Raw genomic sequence first — 25,882 nt, forward strand, 5'->3', positions numbered from 1 at the left:
ATTAAGGTTTCCATTCGTAGACAGAATAACAAGGGATGAGTTATTTGGAAGCAGAGATTTTTAAGGACATCGGTAACGTAACAGGGCAACAGAAGCACAGTGACTCCAAGACCTTCACTCAGGAGTGACTCAGCACAGCAGCTGCACTCTGAAAATTAATACTTCGCCCCCCCCCAGATGCCTGTAAAGCTTTTGAGAGCTTGCAAAAACCAACCCTGGAAGCCCCATGAGCCATTCGATCTGCTCACTGCTACAGGGATTAACATGTCCCCCACCCCGGCTCAGTGCAGAGACCTGCCCCACAGGAAAGCATCCCCATGCAGCTGCAGAGAGCTCCAGCAGTGACCGTGGGGACTCAAGGCAGTGTTGTCAACTGAAAGCAATCACATTTTGGCCTTAAAGCAAAGCTGAAGGAGACAACACCTCTCACCACCCCCAAAATCTCCCTCTTCACCCCTTCCACAGGCACCCTGAGCAGCCCCTACTCCAACGCAGTTGTCCCAGGTGTTAAGGAGGTTAACACAGAATCATGTCAAGTAACAAACACCTAGTATTTATTAATAAATTAGTACACTGGAAGGCAATTTTTCAATTCATTCCCCTCTTCCCCCGCTCCCACCCCTTCCCATGGGGCGGCACATGCCACCCTCATATTGTTATTTCCTCAAATTGAACGTAGTACAGACTGTTCGTTACGGGAGCATAATAGTTGCAAATATAATCAGACAGACTTCTTACGATGCAGCTTTTTTAACCCCACCCCCCAACCTCTTTTCTTTTAATAAAAAGTGAAGTGTGATTTGAAGAGACTATTAAGACCGGATAAGGTCTTTGGAGAACCTATCGGCCACGTCTGTATAAAAAACAAGAGACACAAGTGTAAAAGCATAGCTTGTTTTTTTTAAGTCTTACACCACGAGGAGAGCAGGACCACCGGCGGCCACCTTTGGCTCCCCATGATCAGCACCGGCTTCCTTCGGGGCCCTGCCGCTCCCACAAGCAGCAAGGCAAGACAACTCCTTACATTCAACTGAAGGCAAAGGACCTTTTCATTGCCTCAAAGGTTGCTGGGACTGACCCTTTTCTTTGCGGTTAAAGCGCTTCTGCTTTAGCTTATAGGAGCGCGATGCATTGTCCAGGTGAAAACCATACAATAAATAACTGTGCTAGTAAAATCTCAGCAATGATATGAGCTATACAATAGTACATTAAAAAAAAGAAAAGTCAGCTCGGGTGGGAAGCTTAGCTGCATTAAAAGACTGTAACCAGCAATGATTGGGCTTTTTTTTCTTTTTTTGCACGCGTGTTTTTGCCATTTACCACTCCAAGGCGAAGGGAGGTGGTGGGAGACAGTCACTCCGAGCAACAGCTTTGACAGAAGAAGTGAGTTACAGAGCAATCCCCAATTTGATGTGTTAAATTACATCAGATTTGTGGTCTTCTAGTTAATTAACTGCATTATTTATTTATGCTTTTTTAAAGTGCATCGACTGATCTGATTGGAATGAGAACAAGGAGAAGAGAGGCTTGGGAAGGGGGCAGAGGGTGCAAAGACTTGGACTGAGCGATAGAGTTACGGCAGAGGGGTGCAACGCTGGCAAACTGCCCCCCCTCCAAAAACCAAGGACACCTCAACGAAAATACTGGCCATATATTCTACAACAAAACCTGCCTGCGTATTGTCGGTCTTAACGAGTGCCAAGCTAGCTCTAGCAGATATTCGGAGAGTGCATGGTGACCCAGTGCCTACAGTAAGTCGGGAAGGTGGCTATAGACAGAGTCCAGGAGGGTCTGGCTGGCTTCCTGGCTCTTGACTCCGGCAATCTCAAATAGCCTGTCCAGCTTGTCTTCAGCCTGTGGGATCTCCTCTATCACGTGGAGCTCCTCGGGATTGAGGATGTGCAGCATGTCATCAAAGATAGGCTGCAGGTCGCAAGGGTCCAAGCGCACCTGGCGCAGGACAGTGTCCTTCTTTTCTGTAGGAGGAAAGGAGAAGGTGGTCAAGAAACCTCCACTAACCAGAGCTCGTTCTCCCTGGAGACCTCACTTGGGGTCCATTCCCTCGTGCTGCCTCTGGAGAGGGACACACCACCAGCAGAACCAAGGGAAAAGGTGAAGGGTGATGGGGAGGGGAGAAGATGGAGAAGCCAGTGTGGCTGAGGCACCTAATCCAGGATCCCACTCGAGCAGATACAGCATTTATAAATGCTGAATGGCCAATACAGGAAAGCAAAGGCAGGAGAGGAGCCAAAAAAGCTGCATTATGCTCTTTTGAGTTGTTTTCATTGGGTCAGCTTCATTTCTGCACCCAAGTATAAATTCAGTAGATTGACTAAGCTCAGTGTTTCACCTTCATTACAAGTTAAAGAAGATTAAATGCAGTAAATTAAACCCTATTAAAAAAGCAGGGGGGTTGACTAATGGTAGTTTATATCTCCAGTCACACACTGCAGCAAGTGGATCAAGGGTGGAAAAAACCATAAAATTCAATCTTGAAATGACATTTTCCTGGTTTTACCTCATGCAATAACGCACAGGCCAACACAACAGCCAAAAGTCAGGAGAAATCCCCACCAGACATCCAGAGATGCTACAACTTCTCTGGCAGCACTTCCAAGAGCTAGAAGCCTTTAAAGGTGTTTTCCCCTCCCAAATCTGTATCATCTTTGCTACAAGGATAACCTGGTGTGGAATGAGGATGCAATAAACGTAGCCTGGCAAGCCAATTTTCCCAGTTATTTACTTTAGTGATACCATGTTGGGCAGCTCTTCCACGTATGCTAACTGCAGGGGACACACTGTGGCATCCCTTTGGTCCTCCCACTCCCCTCCAGGCTGATTTTGGTACCTTTGGTAATAAAAGAGCCTGTCCGGCTGAGCGCAGAGGAGCCGCTGGAGGTCGAGTCGCACCGCAGGAGGGGCTCTGCTTCATCGACGAAGAAGCATTTCTTCTCTGAAGGAGAAGGCTCCACAGTGAGGACAGCCGCCTCGGGGGGCTTGGGGCTGGGGCTGGGCGCGGGGCTGAGTGGGCTGGGGCTCACTGGCAGCGCCAGTCTGTCAGCTTCCAGCTTTGAGGGGAAGAAAGAGAAGGAAAATTAACTGGGGGCGCCAAGGGGGGATGCTATGCAATGGGCTCGCATGTAAAGCCATCTGCATCCCAGCTTTCAACACACCCCAACCCATCCTTGGCAAGTGGTCCCTGCATTCAGGTGGCCTCCTCCTCCTCCTCCTCACAGGGAGGCACTGGAGATCACCTGGGGTGGACATTTGGCATGTCAGTGCTCAGCAGACAGGAGGGGTAGGTAACTCAACTTGCACTCTGGGTAGGAGCACCCACAGCACCAGGGTGGTGCATGCAACCACAGCAGAGCATTTTAACTTGGTTTTCCTTCTCACGCTCAGTTTATTAAAGCCCAAAGGACAGCACTTGGGGGCAACCAGTGATGATGCCCAAGCAGGTAAGCTCTGCCAAAAAAACTGCTCCACAGCTATGAGTTACAGCTTGGCTCCACACCTCCAAGCAGTGCTGAGGCTACAGGGCAAAAGCTGAGAGCCCCCAGGGATCTTCACTGCAGCACACTCCTGTGACCAGCTACACCAGTAACATTTTGAGTTAATGATTTGTTTGCCTCGTCTCACCTTCCTCCCCATTAAAGTGTTGATGGAGAAATCCATCCCACCAGACTCCAACTTCAGGGCCAGGAAGGACAAGCAGGGGCTGGCATTGACCTCAGTGTCACCCAACTGCCTTTGCCTTTTGCTACCCTGATGCAAACCAAGGGCAAGCATTTGGCTCCACAGTCCCAAAGACACAGGCAAAGACTAAGCACTACTGGGACATGTCACGCCGGGAAGCGGCACCATTTGGGTGCTGGTGTGAACCCGCTGCCTAATTTGACTGTGCACTGCATCTTCCTTCTTACATCTCGTTCCTGCACGACAGCAGCCAACATTATTCATCCTCCTCCATCTCTCAGCATTTCCTTGGGGTGCAAATCTCAAGCAGGGTATTTCTGGTTCACATTCCCTGCAGGGACAAGAGGCTTGGGGCAGCATCCCCACATCCCTGGGCTGGCAGCTTGGGCACCTCTGCAGGTCACCAGGTCCCTTAATTATTTAATGGTCCTTAAAGCAACCTGCTTTAACTTCTTTCCAAGCCCCACATCCCTGCACAACCTGCCAGAGAGCAAAACTGCAAGCCCTGTCCAGAGGCAACCCACCCTCCTGACATCATTTCACAACCCTGTTTTCTCCTTCTGCAGAGGGAAGACCAGGCTATTCCTCCTAACGTGCTTTTGCCTACTATCCAGGGATTAAAATGCAAAATTTGGATTAAAGGCTGTGGGAAAGGGAGCTGCTGAGCCACCTCCGTGCCGACATGGATGTGCCTGAGCATTCCTCATCCGTGTCGAGGAATTTGCCACCCACAAATCACATGTCTGCTGAGACGCCCATTAGTTCACATTAAATTAACATTGAAGCCAGCTCCTGGTAGAATAAAAGGGTATTTTTTTCTCCCCCTATTGAAAATAAACAGGGGAGGATTTGTTCTAGCTCAGCACATTACGCAATAGGCATGTTAAAAATAAAAGTCAGCTTTAATTTTTAATTAAAAGAATCTGCCTTCTCCTCTGAAACTCCCTGTCCAGTACGGCTCATCGATGAGGATCAGCCTATTGCCATTAACAGGAAAAAGCAAGGGAAGGACCAGAACAGCAGCTGGCCAATTTCCAAATTGCAACACTCTCCAGTTTCCCCCTTTACAAATAACAAACAGGCTTTGGGGGTTAGTTTTTCCTTGTGCAACTCATCTACTTAATACCCAGCCGCAAACCCACCTCCTGATTTCCAAAAAGTGGCCTGACGGCCAAGGAACAATTACAGGGAAGGCAAGGGAGCAGCCAGCTGCCCTGGCTCTGCCTTCCCAGCAGAAGGGAAAAACCCTTCCCAGAAGCAAGTCATGTGGAGTTTAATTAAACAGCTGCTAAAGCACACTAGGAAAAATAAAAAAAATCACCCCAGGTTATTTGACTGTAGGCGTCCTGGGAGCCCAAAGCTTTCCAAATAGCTGAATGGTTGCAAGCTTGAGGCAAAGCAAACAGGATGCTCAGATGTGTGTTAATATTTAAACTGCGGGAAGAAAGCAAGTGGGAATGAAGGTTTTGAAAGGCCAGGGAAAGCAAAAGGTTGTTGTGAGGTGAAGCCTGTGGAATAGGTGTAAAAATACACTATTCATAGCCCATGACTCATTTGCTTGAAACCACCTTGCCCATTCCTATTTTTAAGAACAGTGGTGTGCGACTGAAACCAAACTCTGGCTGGAAAAAAAGAAAACCAAAAAAAACCCCACCAACAACAAAAAGCTCTCTGCAGCCCTTTTGCCTTTCCAGAGCCAACAAATTTCTCACCTTCCCATCATCGTTGCAGGGGTCCTGTGCTTGCCACTGAGGCTGCATTTGCACCTGCACAGACAGACACATAAGAGACTGTTAAGACACATGGTCCAGCATGAAACCCAAAGGCGCCACAGTGGCTTTGATGCATCAGCAGCCTGCAACTGGTCAGCTGTACCAGGCTGCTCTGCCAACTTTTTGGGTTTTTTTACTTTTTTTTTTTTTTTTTTTTTTGAGCACTGCAGCAGAAGGTTTGCAACGCCAAAAAAAAAAAAAAAATCCTAACAGTTCCTGTGTACTCGCAGACCTTTAGGACACAGCTCAAGCACTGACATGTTCTTGGATCCCGATGCATCTGGGAGGACACGCTAAGCAGCTCAGGGTGTATGAAGGTCCTTCCCAAAAGGATGGGGACAGAAGGGGATGGGTGCAGAACACGACATAGGCTTGGCTTTGTTTTCTTTTCACAGCTGCTCCCCACAGCTCTGTTTGAACTGGTTGGTCCTATTTTCTGCCTTCGTTTTTCTGTACTGCAATAAAAGCTCAACTTGGACAAACAGACACAGCAGCTGCTGTGCTAACGTTAGGAAGGAACAGTCATAAGCATTTAAAAAAAACCCACCCTCCCTTGGGCGATGCTTCCCTGTAATTCCTCCTGCAGTAACCAGGCGGTAGCAGAAGCCAGTGGCAGCTTTGCTGCTGCAGAGGGTGGCTGTGCACCCTCCTGGGAAGTGTGGGGGGATAAATTTAGCACCAAGGCGTCCGTTTCCTGGATTCCCTGCCAAAAGATGACACCCGGCTGACACCAACCCAACTCCCAGGTCTGTTATGCCTCTGTAGGGGATGTGGGAGGAGAAAATCCAGCACATGAAGCAGGGTGGGCTGGGTGGCAGCCCCACGAGGGCAATGCTGCAAATGCAGGGTGGCACCGGCGGAGGATGCTCTCGCTGTGGTCCCCACAGGCATAGGGAGGATCTGCTTAGGATGAGTGGCTTCACGGGGCACATGGGGGGGGGGGGGGGGGGGTGTCCACCTTCGGGGCAGACCCAGCCTTGGAGGTGAAACACTGTTGACCAGGCCATGAGATCTTATGAGGTGGCAGAGATGCAGCAATGGTGTGCAGACGCTGCAGAGCAGGAGGCAAGCCCTTTGCCAGAATGGGAAGGGCACAAAGGTGCTCAGCACCCTGGGTGTGAAAGCCCAAATGTCCTCCCTGTGTCCTTCACCTCACTGCCCAGGTTTCAGGGTGGAGCCGGCATCCCTCAACACAAGGCAGCCCTGCAGAAGAGCTGCTCAAGTCAAGCCTCACACAAACCCAGGACAGGCAATGCCGGGTCTGGGGAGGGTTTAGACACCAAGACACAACCACCCACAGAGGAAGCAGCTCTTCTCCATTGCCTCTGACCATTCATGGGCCAAAGTGCTTCTCCAAGCAGGAGATGGTGTTTCCATGGAGAGCTTCTCGTGGCTTCTCCTTTCTATGGATTTGCCCACCCACTTTTTCAACTCAAACAATGATGAAGAGTTGATGAAGTCGTGATGACGTCTCCAAACCCAATTTCAGGCTGAGCAAGCTGGTACCAAGTTCAGCTTGTTACGACCGCAACCATCTTCTAGTTTCACCCTGCGCTCCCCAAGCCCATCATACTGCACGCACACAGACCCAACCTGGCTACCACAGCACGAAAACGTCAAATATAACTGCACCTACTATAAAGTTCATATAAATAATATAAACACAAGAATATTTGTATTACTTCATAAATTATTACATTTTTGTTTACTGCACATTCTCCAGCCTGGTTCAAACCCGACATCTGTTTGCCGAAAGTCAACTCATAGTTTAGAGCAAACCTGGAGGAAATGCCCACTCCAGCAAAACCCCGCCAGCCCTGCCCCTTCCCCAGGGCTCTGGCCATGTTATCGTACAGCTTTGTGCCTCAAATAAAACCCAATGCGAGTCCAGAAGGAAAAAACTGCATGCAATTTTGTTTTTTCCTGGCTGCCTGGCCATTTCCCAGCCTCTGGACTAGAGCGCCCCAGCTGAGAAATCCATCCGGCAGCTTCATCTTTGCTCTGCCGTGTGAGGTTAACGCAGCACAACATTAATTGCTAATTACTGGGTCAAGCCCAGTTTTGCTTTGCCAACAGAGGAAACTAAGAGGATGGACAGCAACTGTCAGGGGCTGGATTTGGGGAACACTGCTCCAGGCTCTTGACCTCCCCCCCTGCAGGGTTTTGACCTGCAAAAGAGGAAGGAGCCAAAATGCACTGCCACAGCTGCATGCGGGGACACGGGGCTGCTTTCACATCCTCTTCTCCTCTAGCACCCCCCAAAAACCCTACCGCTTAACCTCACAGCAGACCCAGCCCTGACATATCTGCTGATTCACGGGATTATCTGCAGCATGCAATTGGCTGTGGACCTAAATCTCATTGGGCTTGGGGCTGCAGTCTCTCCCTCTCCATTTTCAGCATCTCCCTTATTAATTTTTTTTTTTTAAGGTTTGCTGAGGCCGCACTGCTGAACGCCCTGAGCAAGGCTGTTTGCTTCCCCTCCATCCGTTCGCTGAAATATTTCAGCCAAGGCCAGCAGAGCCATAAATAAAGAGATAAGAGCTTAAAGCATTGCTCACAGTAGGACACTTACAGTAGCCAACTAAACCAGCTGTGCCAGCAATGCCTCAGGCCAGCCCGGGTGAACAGACACACCCCTTGGTATTTGAAAAATGCTGTTATGCACCCCCAAAAAAATCCCATTCCCCAGCACCTGTGCTGCACTTAACTTCTCCGATTTTAACACCAAAACGGAGAATTGCAATTTGCTGGGATAGCAGTGAAAAACCGCTCCCTTTCTCCCCCTCTGTCCCCTGTTCTTGCTCTTGTCGGCACCACTAATTTGGGGTGTGCCTGCACTCACTAAACAGTACCCAGGCTCGCATGCTGCTGCCTGGCAAGCCTGCCTGCAAGGGGAGAGATTTTGCAAACCTCAAGCCTTAGAAGCTTTCGTGGCAGGAGCCAACCTTTAGCAGGAGCCCTGCGAGTTAAATGCACCCCGAAAAACCTTCCCACAGCTGCTGCGCTTGCCATATTTTCTGGATCAGCTGCAAAGAAACCCTAGCAAAGCGATTCAGAGGGCTAATCTCGTTTTAACCTAAATTCATTCAGCGCAATGCAAAACCAGCATAATCTCCCACAGCTAAAAAAGCCGGCGAGTCTTCAGCAGAGGTCTTCTCTATCTTAAGGAAAATGTTCTTGTCACATACCGTAATGCTCCAGAAACTCCCATTAATTCCCCTATTGCCACTGGGGGTTGTAAATATTTGGATTTTGGAGCCCAAAAGGCTGCTGAGGGAATGGGGCACAACAGGATAGAGCAGCTTTGCCTCCACAGGTTTCACAGCCTGAAACCAGATGCCCAGATAAAGGATTTGGGACAAGGATGTGATAGTGGGTAAGATGAGATGGTGAAGGGAGGCTGACTGCATTTAGGGTACCAATTTGCTGTCCTAGAGCTGTATCACTGTGTAACACAGTTTTTAGTTATGAGCTGGGGGTGTCAGCGCTTTCTTATGACACAGAACTGTGTGGGGAGAGATGGAAAAACCTGCTTTTGCACCCAGGGATGCTGGACAGGGCCAAAGGCGTCACGGACAGCACAGCTACTTGCGCACCCCTCCTGGGCTCACCTAGGATACACTAGCATGTTTTAGAGGCTCCTTGCTGGCTTGGATTGCCCCAAGGGCATCATGCCATTAGCTGTAGGGAGGATGCATGCATTTGCATTGCTTATGAGAGTCCTCACTCCCTCTACAGCACAAAAAGCTCTTTTTATTATTTTTAGTTGGATTTTTTTGTAAGACCTCTTCTGCAGGGCCAGTTGCTGGAGAGGCGCAGCGCGGCACCCACACCTGCCACCAAAAGGGCAACCTGCTCCTTCACTTCTCTCCAGTTTGGTACAGCGGGAAACTGCCTTGATTTGTCTGCATTTGGAGAGAGTCAAACTCCAATTAGCTCTGATTATAGGCTTTCCAACCGGCAGATTAAAAAAAAAAAAAACCACCAAAATCAACCTCAATTCCTGCTCCTGGCGTTGAGCAATCAGCTCCCCTGGCCGCTTGCGGGCTGGAGTACTGTGATGTAGCTCAGCGACAGCGTGAGGCTCCAGGAATTTAAGTCTCTCTTGCACAAGCCACTTCCCACAGCTTCCTGCATCCCTCCCAGAGCTATTCCATCACCGCCCGCATCCACAGTGTGGGAGCCAACTCAGGGAGAGGAGGCAGACAGGTTACAGCAGGTAATACCTTGCAGAAACACAGTGTGCTGCCATGCTGAATCTGCACCCTGGGACACTTTCAAGCTTTGACATCCCACATGCAGCTTCAGTGCAGCAACCGGTCCAGGACCTTCAGGGCAGGGGAATGGCCAACACCTAAGGCTGATCACGAGGGATGCTCATCAAAAAAAGTCCAATCAGATGCATGGGGGAAAAGGATGTGCCAGCTCAGGTGAATTTGTTAAACAACAACTCCATTGCTGAAACAAGCCCCATTCCTCATGTGGGCCCACCTGAGCCACCTACTCAAAAGATCAGCGACCCAGTTTTACAAATTTCTAGGAAAGCAAATGAAGGTGGTAGGGGACCACCAGGCTCCAGGTGCTGCTGGATGCTGGGGAACACAACACACTTTTAGAAAACAAAGAAAAACATCTTACAGGACACCTAGTCAGAAAGTCCGGAAGACTTGCATACAATTATCCATGAGATTTGTGTTTGCTCATTCTCCAGAACACCTGCTTGCTACATTTTCAGAGTCATGGGCACGTGAAAGCCAACAGCTTGTGGTTACTCCATTGTCAAGAGTCCACCACTCCAACAGGTCATAAACCCTGTTCCTGGAGCTACCACCCACATTTTTGTGCTGTTTGAGAAACACTACCTGATCGTCTTGGCCAAAGCAGCGCAATGGTCAGGGGCATTAACTACTGCAGAGCCCAAATCCGTTAATTAGGTGTTGTGTGCTGATGAAGAAGCCCGACATTTTATCTGATGTCCTAGCCCAGTGCTTTGTTGTAGTATTCAGTCAAAGCAGTAACTAGGAGGACAGAGGTTACTACCTGCTCCAGGAGAGCAAGAGGATGTCATATCTTTCTGGGACATTGCACATACTGGAAACTTTAATTCACATGTGCAAAATGACAATTTTGTCTGCCTCTCCTTTTCCTAACCATAGCTTTGTCTCAGGCTTTTCATTTTTTCCATCTTTGTCTCTCAAAGAAACACGAGCCCAAGACTCTTTGCTGACACAAGGAAAGCTGTGATTTCACACTAGGGTTACAAGGGACCAAGATGTCCAGTTCGCTGAAAAAAGTTACGTGGGATACGGGATGTGGTAAAGGGACCATGGTCCTCCTTATAGGGAGGAAGTTTGGGATGGTCAAAACAGATTTGGGACCCCCCTGCCCTGATAAATGCTCTGCCCCGCACACTCTGCTATACATGAAGACACCCACCAAGTGCCCAGAGAGGTTTTCAGGCACCCATCCATTCCCCTTTGGGTGTGGGTCACTGCTAAGGTCAACGGGGAATGTTTCACAAACTGGTTTGGGGGAAGAGCCCTCCCTCAACTGCCCCCACCTCTATGCATGTCGTCACATTGGCTTCCAGTTTCAGAAGAAGCCACATCCGTCACCTTTACGAACGCTTCCAGAAGACCACTGAATTATGAGAGCCAAAAAACTGAAAGCACACTGACAGGTAAGGCAGGCGTGGCCAAATCAAACTGCAAAGGTCACCAAGGCACCTCCTGATGACTTACACCCAGCCGAGACCCTACCTGCAGGATATTCTGCAGCAATTTGTTTATCCTTCCAAAATACGGGACAGGTTGTTTTAAGGCCAGAGCTGCCAAAGAAGGGCAACAACTCTGAAGGACAGCATACATGGGACACCCCATGCCACCAATCACTGCCTCAGAGGAAGCAATCCACTGCTTCATGATAGCAACAATTAGCACTCAAGGACACCTGGTCATTCTCACAAAATCCTGGGCAATTAGTTACAGTATTTAAGAGCAAGTTTAAAGGGGGATGCTTTTTCCTCCGTGTCCCCAACATGAGGGCTCAAGCACCAGGCCTTCCTGGCGATCTTCAAAGACACATGCAAACCACAACATGTGGGACTCAAGAGCTTGTCAAAACTTTGACAAGGTTTTGACCAAACTCTGGCAAATTTTCGCTCAAAAGCAACACAAAGCTTAAATATAAGCCCCCAAGGAGCTTCAGGGGGAGATGGGAGTCCAGCTGGTTGGCTATGAGCCAAGCTCGAGGTCACAGCCCTGTCCCATGCACCCACATGCTCACCACAGCCAGACAAGATGTGCACCACATCAGACCAGAACATGCAAAGCCCAGCCCATCATTACCGGTGTGGTGTCCTCCATCAGGCCTCGGATCTTCTCCACCACATCATTGCGGCGGTGCTGGCGGAGGGCACTGATGAGCTGGGCCAGGCTGGCCTCAGGCCCACGGATGGTCCAGTGCTGCAAGGCGGCGTAGGCGCGCTCGTGGTCAGCAGCGTAGCCATTGGAGAAAGCCGCCACCTCACGCTCGCTGGCATTGCACAGGAACTGGTAGATGTCCTTCCACTGGCTCCCCACCTGGGCTGCCACCAGCTTCAGGATGTCAATGCCTGTGGGGCAGAAGAGCTACAGGTGAGGCACTGGGTCTGCAGCCTCTTGGCACTGCAGACCTAGGCTTTACAAAAGCTTCTCCCATCCCCACACAGCCATGTTTTGCTTTTCTTTGGTTGGTCTTTGGAGGCTTTATTATAAAGACTTTTCATGAGTCCAGGCTGCAAGGAGCTCTGCAGACAAGCAGAGCTCAATGCAAGGTGCTCAACACCTGCTATGCAAATAAACGGTGATAGATGCATAGGTTACTCCCATCAAAGCATATGCACCCTAAAATCAACCACGTTAATTTAACCATAAACTTTCCTGCACTTTTTGGCACAGTAAAACCCCTGGTACTCAGCCACCATGCCGCTGCAGGAACAGGCAAGATGGCAAAGCGCTTGCCCATACGCCCGCATTGCAGCCACTGCTTTGAACAGGAGCTGGATTAAGAGATGAGTCACCAAAGCACTTCTATAAAGATTAATGTTTCCACAACAGAGCACCTTCAGTAGCCATCATCACATTTAGAGCCGCTTCCAGGGCAGACCAGTGGGATGACTGAGTTATGGGACAGGAGACCCCCGCACCAGGTAAGCGCTGGGTGAATGGAAGAGCTGATAGGGGATGTGAAGAACAAAAAGGCAAAGTTTCCCCCAGAAAAGCCCTTGAGACATGCTGGTTTAAGACTGTGAGGGTCTTTTCCCTGTAGCTTTGGCGGCAATACAAACAGCATGCTTATCCTTGAGTCTACTAAGAGGTCAGGAGTTAAACCCTCAAATAAAGCCATACCTCCTTCATAACAGCTAATTAACCCTGTCTTAGCAAAGGGTGAGCTACATCTAGTTTCCAACAGCCACATGAAAGGTTGGTGGAAGTGAGCTGCAAACTGAAACTCACTTTTTCCAGCGAGGTAACCACACCTGGGCTGCCTTCGTGAGCCAGCACGCCTCCATCCTACCGGGACTACCAGGAATCTCTCACTCCGCAGGTACAACTGTTGTGTCAGCAAAAACAGCTGCTTATGGAACAGTATCATAGCCAGGGTCCTCCCTGCTGGCCTAAAATTTAACAATTTCTAATGCGGTTTAGACCAAACCTCCCAACTGCACCTTCAGGTTGCAGCCCTGATATAGCCAAATACATACATAAACTCCACAGCCTGATACCTATCTCCTTTTTTATACGTGTATATACACACAGATATACGTATATATCTCTATGTATGATGTAGGTATCTTGTATAGGTGTGGATACATACACAAATGTATGTGGCAGGCTGGGCCCAGCCGGCCACCGGGTGCCCCCCCTCAGCCGGGCCGGGGCAGAAACAGCGACGGGCCGGTGGGGCGGGAGCGGGGCAGGGGGCGATCGCTCCGCAGCTGCTGTCACGGGCAAAACAGGCTCCGCGGGGGGAATCAGTTTAATTTATTGCCGGTCAGAGCAGAGCCGGGCAGCGACAAATAAACCCGAAGCTCGAGGCGCCGTCCCGGGCCCTCCCCCCGCGGCCCCTCCGCGCTCCCCGGCCGCGGCGCAGGGCGGGCCCGGGGCGGGGTCAGTCCCTCACACGGTCCCCGCCGCTCCTGCCCCTCCGGGGGCGGCTGCTCACACCCTGCCCTGCCCCGGCCCGGGGCCCTGCCGGGCCGCAGTTCCCCACGCCCGGCCCCGCCGTGGGTCCCCCCCGCGGGGCGCAGCCCCTCAGGCCCGGCCGGCCCCGGCGCGGGTCCCCGCGGGGGCACCGGCCCTGCCGCAGCCCGCCCAGCCCGGGCTCCTCTCCCCGCGGGGCCACGGGCCCTGCCCGGAGCTGCTCCAGCGCGGCCCCCGCGGGTCACAGCCTCCCTCGGGCACCCCCTGCCCCGGCTGCGGGGGGGGGGGAGCTGCCCCCCGGGGGCTCCGTGGGCTGGGGGCACAGCCTGCCCCGGCCTCCCCCTGCCCTGGCCTGGGGGCTGCAGGGCTGCGGCTCTCACATACTCCCGCTCCCCTCCTCCGGCTGCTGTTGCCCAGGTTTTTGCTGGCATTTCCCTCCCTGTTAAACCCGTTACCCCGGAGGCGCTACCACCCTCGCAGACGGGCTCAGCCTTGGCCAGCGGCAGGTCTGTCTTTACGCCGGCACCGGCTCTGGTGAACACAGGGGGAACTTCAGCAGCAACTCACAAGTGACACCACTCCTGCAGCCCCCCACTACCCAAACCTTACCACATAAACCCTGTACAATATATACACATCTACAAAATATCTGTAGAGCCTGATATAGATTTTGTGTGTGTATATATACGTATTTTAATAACTTTATATAGGATATAAGTATTTTACATATGCATATACACACACATATAAAAAACCCTATACAGCTTCATGCAGATACTTTTGACCAACCCCCGTCTCACTACTAAAGCAAGCTTATCAAGACCTGCTATATATAGACTTCAGTTTTCACTTCCAAGCTAGATAACGCAGCCATGACCCCACAGTGCTCAGAGCATCCGCAGCCAGCGCTCAACCTGCTCTGCAGCAGAAACGCCAAAGTACAAACTGCATTTTGCATATCCCTACCCTCCTCCCACCATAACCACCCGACCTCCCTGCCCAGCTGATCTACAGCAACGTATGTGTACCATCACAATGGAGATGTGAGGGTTGGGGTTTCTCCTACCATAAAAGCTCAGCCTACTAGCCCCACGCTGGGGATGCAGCCCCCCCTCCAAACCAACCCAACTACAGGGCTTGGTTTTAACTGTGGAGAGGTTCGGGAGGGAGGTGGGGTGGGGAAATTGCTGCCTGCCTTATTCAGAATAAGCCCAAGACAAAGCCAATGTTCCCCAGCATCAAGGAACAAGAAAAGGCTGCAAATGTGCCATTGAGATTTATGATGGAGTTAATTATCTGAGGCACATAAACAGATGCTATCACCCACCACATTTCAGCGAGGCCTGGTCCTGTTAACTCTACTCCTTGCCCAGACAAAGACCCAGTGGTCCTCAGTTCAAGGTGACCACGGGTTGCCTGCGGGCTTCCAGGCAAATCCCAAATTCCTCTCCCTCAATGCCTTTGCCTCTGGGATGGCCATCAGTCCTGCCCAGGAAGGACAGGCAGCCTGAATCACACTGGCAACCAAGCCTTGTGCCTTCAGGTATCACACAGCCGTGCCGGTAAGAAGCCCAAAAGCCAACTCAGGTTTGGGGTCTGATCCTTTAAACCAGCAAATTCAAGCGCTTTAGGGACAAAAGCGGCAAAATGCCAGGTTTATGCAGCCAACGCTTAATTTTATCACTCAATCCAGGGAAAGAAGAAGATGAGAATCCCTGAGTACGAGGGCAGAAAAGACTCTGCAAGGCTTGTGCACCAAGGTACGACAGCAACGCAAAGAGGGACGAGCAGGTCTGGTACTACCTATTATACCTATATATATATATATATATATAAACATTTATGCACTGAGATATATCTACATGTAGTGCATCAGTTATCTCAGTCCATAAATCTCAGAGAGCTCTTTCTCTTCTCGTATTCAGGGTTTATTATTTTTCCTGGGTTGAGTGATATCTATATTTACATATAGATAATGTGGCCCATTTATATCATATATGTACACACACACACACATATATATATAAACTGAGCAGAGCTGGGTTCCCCCCGACAGTGCTGCCCTGCAGTGAGACAAACCTCCTGGGTGGGAGGTTTGCCTGCTCCCACACACATCAGTCACACAGAAGCATTAAAACATAATTTTCTGTTTTAAGACCCTTGTGTGGCACTTCTAGTCCTCCCAGGAAAGGAAAAACCTGCTCCCATCTACATATTTAAATGCTGATAAATCCCAGTATTTACAGCTGCTGTACTAGTGAGAAAATTTTTCAGCTGGTTGCAACTTGATTTGCACCAGTTTTACACGGTGGCACCATATTTACGCCCTAATGTTCTTGCACAAGATTTATGACAAAGCGCTCAAGCTCCTACTGACATTTTCAAGTTTAGTATATTTAATCTCACTATTCAATAAAGTGGCCCCATAAACATGTTTATATCCCTTGGCAATAATATCCCAGGGCACGAGAACACACCAGGCAGCAGAGGACTTAATGGCGCGTAATAATCTTTGGAGAACAAATGTTCCATTAAAAACGAATTTGGAAATGTCTACCTTAATACTATAAGAACCTTAAACTCATTTTCTTGCAACTATTAAATTCATTAAGCCCCATATGTTCACTACATCCACTACAATATTGTGCAAACAAAACCCCAGAAAGATAAGGAGGAGACACAGACGTGAGCGCAGATTTGGCTCCAGTCATTTAGAAACCCATTGCCCCCTCTGTTCTTGAAAAATAAGATTAAAACCATTACATGACAAGTTGCGGCTGCACGCTGCCAAGTAATACTGCCCAAACCACTTACAGTAACTTAATTCACTTGTTCAAAACTAAAATAAAATGTTAATGCTTATAATAAGCTTACAGTCCTACTATTTCCATATTTCCAGAAGCCCTACAAGTTTCTCTGCAGAGCTAATAGTGGTGGAATGTCCCGTTGGGATGGGAAAATGCCTACCAGGGTGCATGGAGAAAAAAAACCCAGCTCCACCTTCGGTCCTGGGTCCTCCCCACCCACCGAACCAAATGGACCTTCTCCTACCACATTCACCTGCACGACAAGGCTGGAGATGATGGTCAAAGCCCTCTGGATCCCAGCAAGCCCAAGTGAAATGGCCAAACTCAGCAGGGACATGCTTTAAGCCAATTGTTTCATGCTTCCCATGTGAGGCCGGTCGCAGCCACATCTGCACGATGATGAAGCTGCTCCGAGCTTGCAAATACCAGAGAACAGCCCGAGCCCTCCTCCTCCTTTAACACAGGCTATGAGAACAGCCTGGGAGAGCTGGCACCACACTACTGCTAATAGAGGAGGCACCACCACCCCATCCATCATCACCATCAGGGACCACCACATTTATCACCCAGCTTTGCTCGCCTCAGACACTGGAATTAAAGAGGACCCCTTGCTGTGAAACCCTCATGGCTGCATTCAGCAGAGCTGCATGTGCCATGACCATCCCAGAGCAGGCAACAAAAGCATCGGAAGGATCCAGGACATCCACACATATCTTGGGTACCTGGGCAGGTGGCATTTCAGTTGCTATTATCTAAACTTCACAGTTCCCTAAATATTGTGATGGGCTACTCCATGTAACCACCTAACATTTGAAGACAGCGATAACCCTGGAGCAATGAAGAACTCCCTTTCAAGCCAGGACAAGATCAACATGGTATGCACGGGCAAGGGCAGATGTACACACGTAGGAACACGGGCACAACCAGGCATGTCTAGAGCCAAAGCAAACAGACAAATGGAGACAAGTCCAAAGATGGACAGACGCCTGCAGAGCAGCACAAGCAAACAGCACTGCTGAATACACGTCCACCTCATCTACAAAGGTGCTGAGCTAAGGGAGGACCTTCCTGGAAGGCAGGTCTAGTCTACAGACAGCTCACTCTCCTCCAAGCACGCTGCTCACCTGCGCCACAATCTTCCCCATAAACACCATTTCAGTGACTTCCATTTGCTTATGTTCAAGATTTTTCCCACTCATTTCTAGCTCCTTCGAATGCCTCCTGCCTCTTTGCAGTACACAGTTTGGTGTAGACAGAGCAGTCACTCCTTCCACTCATGAATGTCACCAAGGTGGTCATCACACAAGCACATGGGGCTTGCCTGAGCTTTAGTGACTCTCTTGAGCTTGTTCTGGACAAGCCTCACTTGCCTCCCATAGCCCTGCTATTTACAGGTTGGATGTAAACCTAGTTCTTCAGCATAAGAGGCCAGTGCAGCCTGGGGCCACGACCGGTGGTGCTGGCATGCTTATGTACAGCACCTGCAAGAGACCCTTTCTCTTCCCTGCCGTTACTTTTTCACATCTTCAAGCAAACTGAAGAGGAGTGGAAGAGCTACCCTGCCAGAAGGCTACACCCAAGCACCAGGCAGCAGATACCGTAAAGTCTAACCACAGCCTAGCCACAGAGGAGCTTCAGTTCCTTCCTCTCCCCACCCTCTCACAAACAAAAAGCTGTCGTCATTTTCATTTTCAGAGCTCAAGCCAAACATCACTTGGTATTTTCAGAAGAGCGCTCATTGAGAAGCTGCTGCCGTTAAGTGGAAATCTCATGTTCAAGTCTACAGAGCCTTCCCAAGCCATGTGTCCTCCCATCCCAATAATAATGAAGGGATATAGCACAGGGAAAAGGATTAACACAACATCAGTTCAAGTCTTACAGGCTGTCTTACACAGCTGAGAAGCAAAGCCCAGGAGATCTTTCAGGACCTGTGGCACACAGTCTCAGCTAACAAGCAGCTCATCTGCCCAGGGTTCCAGAGCCAGCATCATACATTTTCAGCAAGGCAGGATTTCAGAGAACTTCATGCTACAGCCCTCCATCAGCAGGGATGGGCCCCACCAGTCCATCCACAACACCGGTGGGAACTGACCTCCACCATCCCAATACCAATCTGAGTTGGAGCACCTGGAGCTTCCACCACCTACCTACTGTCATGGGTATCCCAGAGACAAGTAATATTAATTTGTACACTGTATATAGTGACAAATCCTAACTGTGACAGGCTGGCTGGGCATAAACACTTGCACAGACCTTGAGGATGAAGCATCATGGGTGGAAAGCACAGCCCAAGGGCACACAAAAGTCAGACAGGAGAACTACGGAGATGCAGCCCAACCTCCCCTACGTTCAGATAAAAGCTCCAAATCACTGCAAACCCAACTCTGTTCCTGAGCTCAGCCCACCTACCTCCTCCAAATATCCTCCTGACTCATGCAGAACACAGCCACAGCAGCCTATTTTTACCCCTGAGCACACAACCAGAGCAGAGCCTGCACGTACAAGCGAGCCAGGATGCGGCACATCCAAACTCCAGCTGACACCACACCATGGCTCTGCCAAACCAGGACTCAGAAATCCCAAATCCCCAACACAAGTACCTTTCCAAAAGGTGAAGATTTCACCAATTTCTGCCGAAAAGGGAAGGTTATTGGAAACTCAATTCCTTCCCCCCCCCCCCCCGCAAATATACCTCAGGTCCTAAATGAGGAGGATTGGAAGGTATGCAAGGTCCTGCACCTGGGTCAGGGCAATCACCAATATCAGCACAGGCTGGGGGATGAAGGGATTGAGAACAGCCCTGCCAAGGAGGACTTGGTGGTGCCGGTGGATAAGAAATCTAACAAGACCAGCCACGTGCACTTGCAGCCCAGCAAGCCAACCGTGCCCTGGGCTGCATCACCAGCCACGTGGGCAGCAGGGCAAGGGAGGGGGCTCTGCCCTCTGCCCTGCCCTGGTGAGACCCCCCCTGCAGCACTGCATCAGCTTTGGAGCCCCCAGCACCAGAAGGACATGGACCTGCTGGAGCAAGTCCAGAAGAGGCCACAAAGATGGTCAGAGGGCTGGAGCCCCTCTGCTGTGGGGACAGGCTGAGAGAGCTTGGGTTGTTCAGCCTGGAGAAGAGAGGGCTCTGGGGAGACCTTATAGCGGCCTGTCACTACCTAAAGGGGCTTAAAAGAAAAATGAAAAGAGACATTTTACCAGGGCCTAAAGCAGCAGGACATGGGGGAATGGCTTTAAGCCGAAAAATGGTAGATTTAGATCAGATATTAGGAAGAAATTCTTTACTGTGAAAGTGGTGAGACACTGGCCCAGGCTGCCCAGAGCAGCTGTGGATGCCCCATCCCTGGCAGTGTTCAAGGCCAGGCTGGACAGGGCTGGGGGCAGCCTGGGCTGGTGGAAGATGTCCCTCAGCAGGGCTGGATTAGAAGATATTTGAAGGTCCCTTTCAACCCAAACTTTTCCATGATTCTAACAAGAGCCTTTATCCAGACAGGAGGAAAGGACACATTTATGAAGACTTGCTAGTGATTTGCTACTTTTCCCATGGAGGACAGTGCCGGTATCAGACCCTCCCAGAAGCCAGTGATTCACATCCTCTGTGAGTGCTTTTGGGCAACAAACCACTAAATGGTGATGTTTGTTTGTGGTGGGGTTTGCTGCCTTTTTTTTTTTTAACAACAAAGAGAACTCTTGCAGGGCAGGAAACTGACTCCTGACGAACACTTCCCACACGCTCTGGAAAATAACTTAACCCAACCAGGCAGTCAAGGAAGGTCTGTGATCAGCCACATGTGGTTTTGAACATGTTTCAGACCTGTGAACTTGAGGGTCAGCATGAGACAAGACCTCCCTTCCCACCACATCCTACGTGGAATCCACATCTATAACAGCACCTTTGGTCCAGCCCTCTTGGGACCCACGCAAGGTCCTGCCCACCACCATGGGATGCTCTCCCTGCCTATCTCCCTATGCTGGCATTGGGGACCTGCAGATTGAACTTGCTCTTCCTTTGGTTTAAAAGGGAATGGCCAGTGTAAGTATTTTACGTAATTATTAAATTTTAAACAGCTTTCACAGAGTTAATCTTCATTATAACCCTCTCAGACAGCTGGTAACCCTGAGCAAGCACACTGCCCCGGCCAGAGCCATATAAATATCCAGACACCCGCAGATGCCAACCCGAGGATTAAATTCGCCTCCCACATTTTTTCCCCCTAGACAAAGCCTCAGCAAGCAAAGAAAAAAAACTATCTGCCTTGTTATTTGAGGAGATGTGTGAGAGCCTTACCAACGTGAGAAATCACAGCCCTCCTGGTACAGAAACCAGTGCTGCATTTTTGCCAAAAAGAAACTAAGTTCGGCATGTTTTTCTACAGGGACAGCCCTCTTCTCTCTGCAGAGCTGCCCTGCCTCCAACACCTGGCACTACACCTTAACAGGCAGGCAACAAATCCTGATCCCTTATTAAATTAGTCCAAGGGCCACCCAGGAATTTTGACCCATGGTTTTTTGGTTTTGTTTTGGTTTTTTTTTTAAAGCAGATTTGGGAGCAAATATACTAGCTTCCCAGGACAGCTCCATGCAGCCCTGCGCATGTTGTGAATAGATGGCTCACATAGCAACATGCATAAAAGTGATCAAGCAGCTGCCTAACGCAAGCCTGCTAATGCAATAAGGCTGAGGAGCAAGAGATGATAAACCTGCACATGATTAGTTTTCTTTCTCTCAGAGCAGAACAGCAGCCTCCCTTCACCTGTGTTTTCCAAGGCTCCCTTATACCATGAAGCCTTGGTCAGCTCCTGCAAATGCACTTTGGAAACAACATAGCTTCTCAAAAGGTCAAGGATGAGTTTGGGGCAAAGCTGAGAGAAGCTGTGAGTAGTTTGAGGAAGATGGTGTTTCAAACTCATCAGATATCACCCCAATGCTCCCATGGCACAGGTCTGCACTGCAGACAGAGTTGCTTCGTCTCATCCTGAAGCAGAGCATCACGCCTGTGTTGGTGCAAACACAGCCTGAAACACAGAGCTCCCGTGCGGCCAAACAAGCTCCAGTGAGGGAGCAGGCTTGTTTTAAGGCTCAGCAGTACCACAGCATCCATATTCCTTGTGGTGCCCAGCACATGTCTGCCCCTTCCAATTTAACAAGCTCCTTTTCTGCCTGGGTCTCACTCTGCAGAAGTGGACAGGCTGACATTAGAGGACCAGCAGATCATTAAGCTGCAGATGCCAGAAGATTGACTGCTTTGAAAAAAACCCAACAACCAATCAAAAAACTCCAAGCCAACACCTTCGGCCTCTCCGTTTTGGCAGGTAAACAATCATCAATCCCTCATCTCATGCTCTGCCTGCCAGAGTCATATTAGGGTTTGCACACAAGCCCAGGGCTGCTCCTCTCCAGGCACAACAGCAATTACCAAATAGTGTTAGCCACAATGGGCACACCTGCCCTCCTGAGATGCTGCTGGCCATCTCCACCCTACCTCTGGTCTGGGCACAAAACCTTGAGGCTACCACAGTTTGAGGCTGGTGAAGCTTTTAACTCCATCACTCCTCCCCATGCTCTGCAGACGTGCAGAAGAGACAAAGTCCCCAGGGGTCTGTTTCCACCACAGCCCTTCCATCCTCACCCTGCCTCCCAGTATGATGCTCCTGCCACCAAGCTGTGACCCATTCAGGAGCTGATCAAAGGGAAAACTACAAAACAAAACCACTGCAGTAAGTGGCTTTCATCTCATTTACCCATACCAGCACTAAGGAGGGGTCCCAAAGGAGCATCTGAAGTAGTGCCATCCCTGCAGCTGTTCCCTTACTTAGGGTAGCAGTTGAACAGGGAGTGACACCAGGCTTGAGGAGGAATACCCCCTGCTGGGTTGTTTCAATGCACTTGCTTACCTTCATTAGGTGATGGATCTATAGAAAAGATTATGGTTATCTGTAGGCTTTTTTTAGTCAATGTGCTGTCTCTTTAAAAGAATCATGTAATTTCACTCTGATAAGCATCTTCCAATACTAACCAAAAATTAGTACCTTGACTCCATGGAGTGAAGACAAGCCTGCAATGACCCCGACATCCTGATGCATACTGCCAGCGTACCAGCACAGTGGCAGGCTCTTCAGCGTACAAGGATGTGGTCCCTCCCTCTTCAACACTCTCAAGAACTTCCTTGGGAGCAGATCAAGCTCAAGCCTAACCCTGGTCCTACAGCAACAGAGCTCCAAGCCAAGGACTATTCCCTACAAATCACCAGCCAAGAAGATCCTGACTCCCAACATGCTGACAACAATTTGGGCATCCCAAAAACTGAGCCACGAAGACGCCCAAATTCTGATGCTCCCCATCTTTGCAGCATCACCCCTCAGCTCCCCACTCTGATCTTGAGCCCTCTTCAGTATGCACTCTTCTACCTGCAGTCAAGCCTCAGCTCCATCTCTGCTGCAAAGAGCTTTTGCAGAACAGTTTATTTTTCTGATTATTTAACCAGAGGCTTCCTGGCTTTGCTCTCACCACCCACTGCAATGACGTGCAATTACAGGACTTCAAGAAAAATAAAAGGGAAATGTCATCTCATGCCAGCCCAGTGCTGCCAAGATCTGTTCTTCAATCTTTCAACTAAAAGAAAAAAAAAAAATCCCCAAACTCGCTTCTTAGCATGTCATTTCAAGCAGCTTCTTCTATACACAGGTTTTACCCAAAATCATAGCAATTTACACAGTTACTGCCTTTCATCCTCTGCTACACAACAGGTAAAAGTCAAAGACAACACTATCAGCAATTATTGCAAGATTATTTCAAGCCCATCTTCATGTTTGGCATAGACTGATGCCAAATTTGGTGTTTCCAAGACATTCAAGAGACAGGCTTTAGTTCTCAGTTTTCACTGAAAGGTTTCTGCAAGCTCAATTCCTTGCCTTTGGAAGCAGCCTAAGAAAGGGAACAGGAGACTGTGTAGAAGAAAGCGTTTCCAGTGTGTGGGCTGTTCTTGATCTTCTACAAGAAAGCAGTCGCACAAGGTTAAAACCACAGAGCACTATCAGCCCAGTACCCATGTCATTCAGGCACCATGCTGATAATTTCTTTCGAAATCTTTGGCAAACTGCTTTTGCCCTTTGGATTCCCATCTGCAGGGCTACAATACAAGAGCCAGCTGAAACAACAAGAGGTCCACTTCTCCAACCACAGTGGCGCGGCTGGTGTTGCTCTGCCTTCCCCATCCCATGTAGATGAGACCTCAGAGCTCTTGGGAGAGGCCCCGTCGCGGGGAGAGATGCAGAGGTAGGCTGGCCGCTAACTCAGGCCGTTAGTCATCACAAGCTCTTCCCAGACCTCTGAACCATTTCATCCAGTGAGAATCACCAGCATTTGCTGTCTCAGCTGGAACACATCCATGTTAAGGACACAGGTTAAGTTTAAACACCGGCCTCCCAAGCTACTATTTTTAGGTTTGGGCTGTTATTTAAGGCGTGTATTATCACTAGAGAGAGCACAGGGCACAAACACCACCTGACGGGAAGACGAGGACAAGTGAAACACCCCAAGACAACTGCTGTTCAGGATCACACGCCCATCTCAACAATTGAAGCAATTCAATACATCCAGTGCCTTCAGGAACCGGGCAAGAGTTTGAGCCACTGCTTCCACTCAAAAATCCTCCTCTTTTGGGAAGGAGCCTAACCACAGTGAGATGTCTTTGCTCCAGCACCCAGCAGTGCTAGTGCCACCCTGACCACGCTTCACTCTGAACTACTGGGCTTGAAGCATTCAGCAATAAAATCCAAACCGGCAAAGCCTTGGATGGCCGTCTGGTACCACGGGAGGCTTGAAGGGTGCTGGTGTGAGGGCTCCACAGCTCCTCTGCACAGAGGCTGCGGCGCCTACCTCAGACCCGGTATTCCCTTTCAAAGGTTAAATCTGTTTACCGACAGGATTAGGAGGGAGGAGATGGTAAACTAGGAAACTAGGAGGAGGCAGCAGCGGGGAGACTGCAACAGCCACATACACAGTCTTTGCCCTGGCAATAAACATGGTCCAATCCCTTGCTGGCATGGACAGCCAACACATAGGTGGGGTGATCATACAGATGTGGGTGCACTGCCAGCACCAGACTCTGGGACTTCACCCCCAGCCCCAAAAGAAGATTTAAACCTAACTGCTTGCCCTCCACACCCCTAGTGCAACCACAAACCAGGCAGGCACCTCAAGATCTAGGGAGCAGCTGTGGTCCTCACATCTATGGAGGCTTTGCTCTGGCAGTTTACCATGGAGGGATCTGCGCTAGCAGCATCAGAGGAGAAAGATTTCCTCTCTGCAACAGCCCGGACCTGTCTGTTCCTGGCTCTATTCACCCCTGTCTGAAATGCTGCTTCAGGAGGAAGCATGATTTGGGTACAAACACTGCTGGAGCAGCAGAAAGCTAAGCCACGAGGCTGCAGCTCTGCAGTACATCTTAGCTGTACAGCCAGTTATTAAATAAAAGGTCAGTTCCTCTATGGCACTACATCTTCTCTCATTTCAAGTAAACAGTCTGAAGAGCCAGACATTTCAATAGGAAAACCAAAGGGATTTATACACGACCGTGGAGGAGAACAATTTCCATATTCAACATGACAAAGAACCACCACCAAGAAAGAACTAATGAGCGAGGCTCTTCCAGCTAGTGCAATGTGGTTCAGGCAACACCAGAGCTGCACTAAAAGCAAGACAAAGCACTAATTGGTTTGCACTCATCTGCCTTCATTACACAAAGTTCAACTGAGGACATTCAGTGGCATGAGGAAAGCCATGAAGCCACCCAGGCCAACACAGAACCAGCATGACTATTGCAAGAATGAATGAGAGAAATGTGCAAAACTGCCCAGCCAGGAGCCCAGAGTAATGGGGCAATTTGCCTCCAGACCCAAGAGACTCGATCAGGTGCTGCACCAGTTTATCACCTAAGTGTGGTTTTGCTGTTAGATCCAGCTTAATTCCCAAGACAAGGGGAAAACTTAGCAAGTATCTTGTGAATTTGATGCACTAGCTGATTTCAGCTGTTAAAGGGCTACAGAGAAGACGGGAACAACTCATCTTGGGAAGCACAGGATGACCCGTGGATGACGCTGTCCCCCAAAGGATGACAAGATCTGGGAGGTGAAGTTATAGGTGTATATGGGTTAACACAGCCTTGTTGCTCACCACATATCACCTTAACTGCACCATTTCTTTAACCTGACTCATGCTTGGTGACCAAACACGTGGCACTGCCCACAAAGGCAGCTCCAGAAGGGCCACCTGCAGGGCAGGCATTTTAGCACAGGGTCTGAAACATCAAGTTAAAAACCAGAGTGGCACCTGCTCAAAACAACTCCATCTGCTCTTTACACTCCAGCACTTCTGCCTTGTAGAAACTCAACCCCTGCTCTGAGATGTTTAAAAAAAA

At 49.7% G+C, this 25,882-nt stretch overlaps 1 protein-coding gene across 4 annotated transcripts in view; it reads right to left on the minus strand.

Moving 5' to 3' along the window:
• Positions 1-880: 880 nt before the first annotated feature.
• TNFRSF21 (TNF receptor superfamily member 21) overlaps positions 881-25,882 on the minus strand; it is a 35,055-nt gene continuing 10,053 nt past the window's right edge. For 3 of the 4 annotated variants that reach the window (XM_080389239.1, XM_080389240.1, XM_080389242.1), the window contains exons 4-7: positions 11,819-12,084; positions 5,409-5,462; positions 2,849-3,068; positions 881-1,976 (exon numbers count right to left, since the gene is read on the minus strand). In XM_080389239.1, the coding sequence (XP_080245365.1) occupies positions 1,747-1,976; positions 2,849-3,068; positions 5,409-5,462; positions 11,819-12,084 (770 nt within the window). In that variant the 3' untranslated portion in view covers positions 881-1,746. The remainder of the gene's footprint in view (positions 1,977-2,848; positions 3,069-5,408; positions 5,463-11,818; positions 12,085-25,882) is intronic. The other variant, XM_080389241.1, reaches the window with a different exon arrangement.

The sequence above is a fragment of the Falco punctatus genome (genome assembly GCF_963210335.1).
Source record: "Falco punctatus genome assembly, chromosome: 5".
Lineage (NCBI taxonomy): Eukaryota > Metazoa > Chordata > Aves > Falconiformes > Falconidae > Falco > Falco punctatus.